Source organism: Populus trichocarpa, chromosome 10, assembly GCF_000002775.5.
Source record: "Populus trichocarpa isolate Nisqually-1 chromosome 10, P.trichocarpa_v4.1, whole genome shotgun sequence".
Classification (NCBI taxonomy): domain Eukaryota; kingdom Viridiplantae; phylum Streptophyta; class Magnoliopsida; order Malpighiales; family Salicaceae; genus Populus; species Populus trichocarpa.
Window position 1 is genome coordinate 2680625 of NC_037294.2, and position 10472 is coordinate 2691096.

General features: G+C 40.4%; 1 protein-coding gene across 1 annotated transcript; it reads right to left on the bottom strand.

Annotated features, from left to right (window-relative positions):
* Window positions 1-7450: 7450 nt before the first annotated feature.
* On the bottom strand, window positions 7451-8152 carry LOC112328865 (uncharacterized). Its single transcript, XM_024609980.1, has one exon. The coding sequence runs from the start codon at window positions 8150-8152 to the stop codon at window positions 7451-7453; it is 702 nt and encodes a 233-aa protein (XP_024465748.1).
* Between the last annotated feature and the right edge of the window lie 2320 nt (window positions 8153-10472).

The window sequence follows — 10472 nt, forward strand, 5'->3', positions numbered from 1 at the left end:
TTTTGGATTCATTTCGTAATCCAACAAAATATTGCTGGTTTTCAGATCTCTGTGGATTATTCTTAGTCTCGAATCTTGGTGAAGATAAAGGAGTCCTCGAGCAATCCCGGTGATGATGTTGTAGCGTTTAGGCCAATCTAGTAGCAAGCTTCGAGTTTCATCTGCCCAAGTCAATCCATTACATCTCTTATCAGATTCATAAATGTTGGTGAAGGAACAAGAAAAAAGGAGATGATAAGTTACGATCAGTGAATTTTGAGTTACAATTACATATATATATATATGGCAGAATTTGTCAGCATGAAAGTGGAGAAATCTTCCCCTACAAAACAACCTTCCGAAGGGCTTTGAACGATGCTTAATAGATGGCTAAACAATTGATTTCAAATCCATTTTGGAAGCTCAATAGTGCTAAATTTGAAACATTGGAATAGCTTTTTGAAAAGTTTTGTGAGATCCATACCAAAAATGTAGAAGTCCAAGCTTTTGTTAGGCAAAAGCTCGTAGACCAACATTTTTTCATCTCTTTCAATGCAGCATCCAAGAAGCCTCACTAGATTCCGGTGCTGAAGTTTCACGATATGTTTGACTTCATTTTTGAACTCATCAAGTCCTTGTCTTGAATTCTTAGAGAGCCTCTTGACAGCTATTTCTCGTCCATCTGTTAATGTTCCCTGTAAATAATGACTCAGCATCATAAGCAAATCATGCGTTGTCTGCTGAATTCCTAGAGAATTTCATGTAGCTTGTATCTGTTCAGGAATTGTTTCCAATCAATCATCCTTTTATGCTAAAAAAAGGTTGGTTCTGTAGTGGAACAATTTCAATACTACAGAACTCCATTGGTGCCTGGAGTTTGTACCATGAAAACTCAGAAGCTATATTGCGCGACTGTTTATGGATAATTATTACCTTATAAACAGGTCCGAAACCCCCTTCTCCTAGTTTATTGGATACAGAAAAGTTATTTGTTGCGCAAGCCAACTCATCCATGTTAAAGAAGGGTAATTCTAGTTCTTCCTTCAAGTCCTTTTTATTTGATCTTCTTTGCAAATTACCTGTCATTTTTCTTGTCAGCATAACTGTTATGCTTGTTGAAAAAATAGAAAGAAAGACAAAGGATCTCTATTTGCTGCTAACTCAAGATTTTTATAGCATCAAACACAACGGGGCTTTGAACACCTTACAGTCATACCTTATATTACTGAAAATCAAATTAATTTTTTTTTAATAAAAAACCAATCTTGCCATCTGATGATGTGAATACTTACTGTTTTTCTGCTGCTTCTTTTTCCAAACATACAAGACCAAGCATAGGCCAACGAACAGAATCCCAGTAGACAACACAGAGCTTACTATGATCCTTTTCTTCTCTTTGGATTTGGTATTAACCTTTGCAGAGTCACTGTTATCTATAACATGGTACAGAAAAACTGGTGTTAAAAAGAGGAAATGCCAAATGCCTTTTGTATTTGTTTGGTTAGTTATTTGGATCATTCAATTTCAGCTTTCTACTCATTCATTATAAAACACCAAATGACATGCCAAGTCATGACTAATCTAATTGTGTATAAGGGAAAATTAATAGCCTAAAACAGAAGGAAACTCTGTTGCTGATAGCCTTGCAAGGAAAGGTTTGGATACGCTCAGAGACTATATAGCTTGGTTTTAAGATTTTTAAACGTTGTATCCTTTTGCCAATAGCTTACTAGTTTGAATATATTTCGAATTTTAATAATAATAATAATAATAAGAAGAAGAAAAAAAACGACTTCTCTAATCTGAGGAAAAATTCATACCTAGTTCTGATGCAGCCATCCGTATAAATATGTCTTGCTCATTTTGAACGAAAGTTCTCATATCAATCAAATCATTGAACCAAAGCAAGCAACCGCTTCCTCCATCCCTGATGTCCAAGTTTGCATACGCAGTACAGCTGCAGTTCTTCAAGCATGTGTTCTTGCACTCCTCCAGGTTCATACTCCTGTTGAACCATGATTTTCTTGTCTCCGGCATCTTCAAACCTCTGAGCTTCCGAAACCCATCTCTGGAACAATTTAGTGCAGTCTTTCTAACGCAACCACTTGACCAATCTGTCTTCTTCCAGTCTCTTGGAACTTTTGGTACAAATCCATTCAAGCAATCGCAAACTGGAGAGTGGTTAATGCTACAGATACCATTTGGACCACAGAGGTTATAACGCTCACAATTATCTGTATTTACTGTTGCGTAAAGAAACCAGCTTTGGGTTTGCTCCATCCACAAAAGGAGCTGGAGATCACCATTTTGACTTGCGATGGCTCTCCAATGCGTTGAGTTATTGAGAAGAGTTTCTCTGTAAAATATCTCCTTATCATTAAAAACAAATTCAAATGTGTATATTGGATTTGGTTTTAACCGAGGCAAGCCGCTGAACCCCAGACCATTCCATGGCCCAGCTTGATACTTCACATTTGAATCTTCGACCGCTGCATACTCAGGATATCCACCAGGAATAAGGATTATTGTAATATTACCGCTGGAAGGATCATCTGGTGACTTCCATGATGTCAAGTACCAGTCCATGCCAGTTAATCTATTCCGTCCTAGCTTCGAGCCCGGAATAAGTGTGTTACCTAGATGTTCAAAACTCTGCCACAAGGAATTTTCCGGGTTATTATCACCCTCCTCTTTCACAACTAGGTTTCCTGAATCCAAAAGCTTTGCAACTGGATTCCTAGCAGGTGCTGATGTGTTGGAAGACCAAATGATGCTTCCACTACGATTGAGAAGGACAAGAAGTCCTTGGTTGGTAAGCCTTACAACTCCTGACGAATCGTTAAGTGGAGTTTCTCTGTTGGCAACCCAAACTGCTGTCTGGACAGATATTTTGCCATACCATATCCCCAAGTATCGGTTTCTGGATTTCTCGGGGGTGAAAAATCCTAATTCATAGGTCCCACCAGCTGAAACTATAGTGTCTCCATCTCTAATGAACTGAGCTGTGTTTATGGTGTCAGTAGGTGTGGCTGTTCTAACAATCAGAAATGAAATGAAGCAGAAAACAAGCATGGGGATGCAATCCATTGCTGCTCTCACTTTGTTATATTACAAAATGGCTGGCCTTGCTATATGTGAAAATATTCGTCTCAAGGAATTGCCTATTTAACATCACAATTAGTCTACAGAGAACGCAAGACTCTGGAAATTATTGGCTCTGAAGCGACCCTTGTGTTCCAAAAATGGTTGACACTGCTTTAAGACTTTAAACATCAAGCTTAAGGAATCATTTACTTTGAAAATGGAGGCTAGTGGACTCTGAATTACGACCCTATAAGCTTAAGATCTCTTTTCCATTGCTTGAGTTCGTTGGAATACCCAATCTTGGAACACCTGATGAATCGTTAAGTGGAGTTTCTCTGTTGGCAACCCAAACTGGCGTCAGGACCGATATTGTACCATACCATATCCCCGAGTATCGGTTTCTGGATTTACCGGCGCTCAAAAATCCTAATTTATAGGTCCCACCAGCTGAAACCTATAAGAATTATAAACTCAATGGAAGAGAAAAAGATGAGAGCAGAGAGATTGAGAATTATTGCTACACAACCGTGTCTTCTATTAAGTTGTATGCAATATAAATATTAGTACATGGGTAGACTTTCTTATTTACAGAAACTCAGCAATGTAAGGTAAGTCCAATCAATTACATGTATTACAAAGGGAATGTTAATTAATCATTCTAACTAAGGAATGCAGTTTCTTGGGATTAGAAGACTTCCAAGGCTGATGTAGTGGAATCAGCTGATTGCATGGGACTAGCAGATTTTATATGATTTGCTGATGTAATTGTCTTTGCAGGTGTAATATTCTCTTTACCCCCCCTCAAGCGTAACGGAGCAACGCGAAGATTGAGCTTGGACTTAAGAAGAGAGAATCGATCACGACTCAGGCCCTTGGTGAATATGTCAGCAAGCTGATGAGAGGAGGGAACATAGAAGGTATGCAGAGATTTTCGAGCAACTAATTCGCAAACAAAGTGATAGTCAATCTCAATATGCCGAGTGCGAGCATGAAAAATTGGATTGGCAGCCATGTGGATAGCAGAGAGATTATCGACATAGATGCAAGGAGCAGTCTGAAGAGGGATACCAAGTTCGCGAAATAAGAATCCAAACCAGTAGATTTCAGCGGCCGTGTGGGCAAGGGCACGATAGTCAGCTTCAGTGCTAGAACGAGAAATAGTAGATTGTTTCTTGGCAGTCCATGTGAGAAGATTAGGGCTAAAAAATATACAAGCACCAGTGGTAGATCGTCGATCATCAACAGAGCCAGCCCAATCAGCATCAGAGAAGCTACGTAAAGTGAAGTCATCGGACTGGTGAAACACAAGGCCTTGCTCAACTGTACCCTTAATATACCGAAGAATGTGTTTGACAACCTGAAGATGGGAAGAACGAGGGTTGTGCATGAACTGACACACTTGATTGACAACAAAGGAAATATCAGGTCACGAGAGAGTGAGATATTGGAGGCCACCCACCATGCTGCGATAGGTAGAGGGATTAGACAAGGGATCGCCATCCAAATAAGATAGTCGAGTGTCAAACGGTAACGGTGTAGGACATGGTTTACAATCAGTCATATTGAACAGTTTCAATAAATCAACTGCATATCTAGTTTAAGAGAGGAATAAATGATTAGTGAACCGTGTTATTTCCATGCCAAGGAAAAAGTTGAGCTCACCCAATCGGCGACTGTCAAAGGTGGAGCACAATTGATCAAGAAACCTGTGGATATGTTGGAGGTCAGACCCGGTGACAATGATATCATCCACATAAACAAGAACATAGATTGTGCTGGAAGAGGAACGATGAATGAAGAGCGATGCATCAGATTGACTATGGGCAAATCCCTGAGCAAGGAGAAATGCACTGAGACGTTGGAACCAAGCTCTAGGAGCCTGCTTAAGGCCATAAAGAGCCTTATGGAGCTGACATACATCCTGAGGACGTGAGGAATCATGAAAGCCAGGGGGCTGTTTCATGTAAACTGTTTCTTCCAAGTAGCCATTCAAGAACGCATTCCGAACATGAAGTTGTTGAAGAGACCAGTTACAGGACACAGCTAGAGACAAGATAGTGCGAATGGTGACCGGTTTAACTACCAGGCTGAAGGTCTCTGTATAATCAAATCCTTCCTGTTGATTGAAGCCTTTGGCAACAAGGCGAGCCTTGTAGCGATCAACGAAGCCATCAGCTTTCCGTTTTACTTTGAAGACCCATTTGCAGCCAACAATGTTCATGTGAGAGGAGGCGGGAACCAGAGACCATGTGTGATTCTGCATAAGGGCATCATATTCATCCTGCATGGCAGCTTGCCAGTGACTGTATTTGGAGGCCTGGGTGAAACTTATGGGTTCAAGGGACATGGGATCAGAGCAAGAGGCAGAGAGAGCCTGGGGTAAAGGGTGCGGAGTGGTGTGAGAGTTGAGGGGTTTTGGTTCAGGACCAAAGGGGATGATGGTCTGGAGACTCTTAAATTTTTTAGGAGGGTTTGGTGTAGCAGGAGAGTTGGGGAGGAGAGATGGGTCAAGAGGGGAAGGAGGAGGCGTTGACATGGGTGAGGGGGTTGTGGTGTGGATGACAGACGTAGGGTTTGTAGAGCTGGTTTGTAGAGGATGGCTGGATTGGGAGACAGGGGAAGGAACGACTTCTATTGGACTAGGGGAGAGAGGTGGTGTGGGGGAAGGTTGTTGTGGGCTGGCAGAAGTAGTGACCGATGGGGAGTCAAGGATAATGTGGGCAGAGTGGGTTGGATTTGTAGAATTGTTGGTTTATGGAGAGTACAAACCGGGCCCAATATCAAGGTGAACAGTGGGTGTGGATTGGGCAATTTATGTAGATTGAAGTTGTGGGTAGGGGAAGCTTGCATCATCAAAAACCACATGCCGAGATATATAAATCCGACCTGAAATAGGATCAAGACAGCGATAGCCTTTGTAATGATCATCATAGCCAATAAATACACATGGAACATATTTGAAGGATAATTTATGCCTGTTGTATGGGACAATATGAGGAAAGCAGACACATCCAAAACTTTTGAGAAATGCATAATCCGGTGTCCGTTGAAGTAATTTCTCATAAGGAGATATGTGATCAAGCTTAGGAGTTGGTAGGCGATTAATCAGAAAAACCGCAGTAGAGAAGGCTTCAACCCAAAAGCTGTGGGGCAAGCGGGATTGGGCCAATAAACAAAGTCCCATTGCAACAATATGTCGATGTTTCCTTTCCACCACTCCATTTTGTTGAGAAGTGTAAGGACATGAGATCTGATGAGATATTCCATGATCACGTAAAAATGTCAGAAATAATTTGTTGGTAAATTCATCTCTACCATCAACCTGCAGTTGTTTAATGTGAGAGCTAAACCGATTTTCCACCAACTTTTTGAAGTGAACAAATGTAGTAAGAACATCTGATTTCTTAGCCAATGGATATAACCAAGTAAATTGAGTATTATCATCGACAATGGAAAAATAATAACGATAGCCAAAATTTGAGGAGATTGGTGCAGGACCCCATAAATCAAGATGTAAAAGTGCTAATGGAAATTGAGCATGAGACTGTCTGTCTTCAAAAGGTAAGCGACAAGATTTTCCCAACGGGCAGATATGACAGTTTTTATTGGAGACAATTGCACCATCAAGTGGTAAGTTGTACTTATTCATCAATGTAGTAAAAACTGAATGAGATGGGTGTTCGAGTCTGGCATGCCATACATCTTGTGCTGTACGCTTTCCATAACAAGCAATTTGACGAGCAATAGAAGGGGACGTCTGAATGTGATAAAGGCCATCGAAACTACTACCAGTAAGGAGTACCTTCTCTGTTTTGTTGTCCTTCACAGAAAAACCATTAGCATCCATCTTAAAGTAACAATCATTATCACAGCAAAAACGACGGATAAAGATCAAGTTTTTGCGAATAGCAGGCACATACAAAACTTCATTAAGATTTAATGATTTATGCAACCCGGTCAATTGTGTATTGCCAATATGAGTTATTGCTAATTGGTTGCCATTTCCAACAACAATTGTATCTGTACCTGTATAAGGATGAGCATCGGGGAGAGAGGTTGCGTTGGCTGTCATATGGTGAGTAGCCCCTGAATCAAGACACCAATTGGTATTTGCCACATCAGCTGTAGGAGAAGGAGAGGTGGTAAATTTTTCTGCCATGTATGCATGAGGCCTACGGTTAGGACAAAAACGAGCTATGTGCCCCTACTTATCACACCGAAAACAAATGACTTCACTGCGTTGGGTATTTGAGAATCTGCCTTGAGGTGTTGGAAGTAAAGGAGGGCGCCCATCAGAGAGAGTAGCAGGAGAAGAGGTGAGGACAACAGATTAAGGGTCACGTGGCTGAGAGTTGCGGTCTGGAAACCAAGCCCCTTGAGCCGGCTCTCAATGCCCTGTTCGCCTTGATCCACGCCCTTGATTCCAATTCCTGCCACGACCGTGTCCTCTTCCAAATCCGTGATTATGATTGGGCATGTGTGAATTGAAGGGACGTTCTTTGGGCATACGATCAGCAGCCATAGCAACTCCTGAAGTCATGGTAAGAGACATGCGTTTCTGTAAATGCTGTTCTCTTAGAGCTAAATCATAGAATTGATCAAAGTCAATATCGGGATGCAGGTGAAGTGTTGTGGCTAGCTCTTTGTATTCAAGACCAAGTCCATCCAAAACATAACTGATTAATTCATCATCGTCCATGGTTGCACCAGATTGTATGAGAGAATCAAAGAGTGATTTGGCATAATTGAGATAATCAACCACTGTGGTGCTGCTGTCCTTCCGGAGAGTGCGAATTTGGTCTCGAAGGATTCGTACACGGGTGCTAGCAAGAGGTGAAAGACGCTTGGCCAGCATGGTCCAGGCTTGATGAGCAGTGGTACATGGGATGAGAAGTGTTTTGATGGAAGAGGAGGAAGTTGCTTTGATCCAACTCAGGACCAATTTAGCTTTTGCTAATTCTCGGTGCACAGAACCATCTTCTTGCACTTTAGGTGGTTCTGTGTTGTTTTTGATGACTACTGTAAAGCCATGCATCTCCAGTATATCTTCAAATTGGGATTTCAAACTCAGGTAGTTGGTGCGATCCATGGGGACAGTGAACAAGGATGAGATATTGTTGAAAAGATAAGTAGAAGTTAATCTTCAACAGATAAAGTTAATTTGCTGCTAATGTTGATTCACTGTTGAAGATTATCTACTTGCTGCTGATGTTGATCCACTATTGAAGATTATCCTCTGGAATTGAGGTTGTGTAGATGAACTGATTGAGTTGGACTCAATCACTTGCAGCTCCTACTTTCTAGCTACGTATTTGTATATATATTCTCATTGTAAACTTTGCAGTAATTAATTTTTGGAATAAAACTTTTGTTATTATTCTTCTCAGCATTCTTTTTTCTTGTTTTCATGGTATCAGAGCTCATGAAACCTTAAACATATTAACCAAGCTTCCGCAAAACCTCCAATGGAGGACAATACTGATTCAACCAGTATTAACCAAAACACTACCCTTTAGAACATGTCCCTTTCAACCATTGATCCTTCTGATCCTTTTTTTATTCATACATCAGATCATCCAAGCATGACTCTTGTTCCAAAAGTTCTTGATGGAACCAATTATGCAATGTGGAGACGTTCCATGCTAATAAGTCTCAACGCCAAAAACAAGTTGGGATTCATCAATGGAACCATACTTATACCAGGAGAATCTGATCCTAAATACATGCTATGGCAACGATGCAATGATATGGTTCTCTCTTGGATTCTTAACTCCTTAAACCAAGAGCTTGCCAATAGTGTTCTCTATGTTGAAACCCCTTCTGAAATCTGGTTGGATCTACAAGAACGATTCTCACAAGGTAATTTTTCTCATCATTATCAAGTTCAGCGTTCCATAGTAGAATTGCAGCAAAATCAGGATTCCATCTTCACATATTACACCAAGATAAAAACATTATGGGATGAATTGAAAATGACCAGTCCAGCCATTCAGTGCACATGTGGTGGAATGAAACAACTGTCAAACAGTGAAGAAAAGATGAGACGTCAGTTTCTTATGGGATTAAATGAAAACTATTCAGCCATTAGAGGGCAAATCATGCTCATGCAACCTTTACCAACTGTTAAGAAAGCATATTCACTCTTGTGTGAGGAAGAAAAGCAAAGAGGACTAGTTGAGCACAAAGTTACTGAACAGGTTCATGCCATGAATGTAAAAAGATCAGGTTCTACTTCACAACGACGAGATTTCTCTCGAAATTGGATGTCTGGCTCATCAACTATGTAAGGATCAAACAAACGACTTCATTGCACCTACTGTGATGGAACTACACATACAGTGGAGAGATGTTTTTATTTGATTGGATTTCCCACCGACCACGCACTTCATGGCAAGAATGTGCAGCCTCGCAATCGAGCTCAAAAAGCTGCTGCAAACCAAACAGGAATTGAATCATTTCACACCAACATCAAGTCTGTTCAAACCTCTGATCAGCCTCTTCAATTCACTCCTGAAGAATTTTCACAAATCAAAGCTTTCTTTCAAGCTGAAAAATCCACTGTATCTACAAATTATACAGGTAATACCACTCCTTTTTGCTCATCTTTCACGACTCAAAATTCTGAGGCTTTACAATGGATCATTGACAGTGGTGCCACTAACCATATAGCCACTTCAGTTATTGATAAAGCCATTGTTCCTATGTTCTCTCAAGTCACCTTGCCGAATGGTTCCTACGCAAAAATTACAAGTGCTGGCTCTGCACATGTTACCAAAAGCCTACATGTCCATGATGTTCTTTGTGCACCCTCATTTCATGTGAATCTGCTTTCAGTCAGCCAACTCACATCTGCTCTTAATTGTTCTGTTCATTTTTTTCCCACTTTTTGTATATTGCAGGACCTAGCTACGAAGAGGATGATTGGCCTGGGGAAGCAGAGTAAGGGACTATACTACCTTATGCCACAATCAGAATCACATTCATCTTCAACAAAATCATATCAAGTCTCTTTTCCATCAGGAGCTGTTTAGCATAACAGATTAGGACATCCATCAAAATTACCCTCTCAGTTTCTGTCAAAATTAATTCCATCTTTTGTTTATGATTCACAACATTCATGTGAAGTTTGTCCTATAGCAAAACAAACCAGGTTATCCTTTCCCATAAGTTCTATTCAAAGTACTAAATTTGTTGAGCTTATACACTGTGATATTTGGGGTCCACAAAAGATTGAAACACACTCTGGTGCATATTATTTTTTAACTATTGTGGATGACTACACTCGTTTTACTTGGATTTTTCTTATGAAATTCAAATCTGAAACACAAGGGTTGTTAAAATTATTCATCACTTTTGTCCACACTCAATTTAACTGTCAAGTTAAAAATATATGAAATGATAATGGGCTG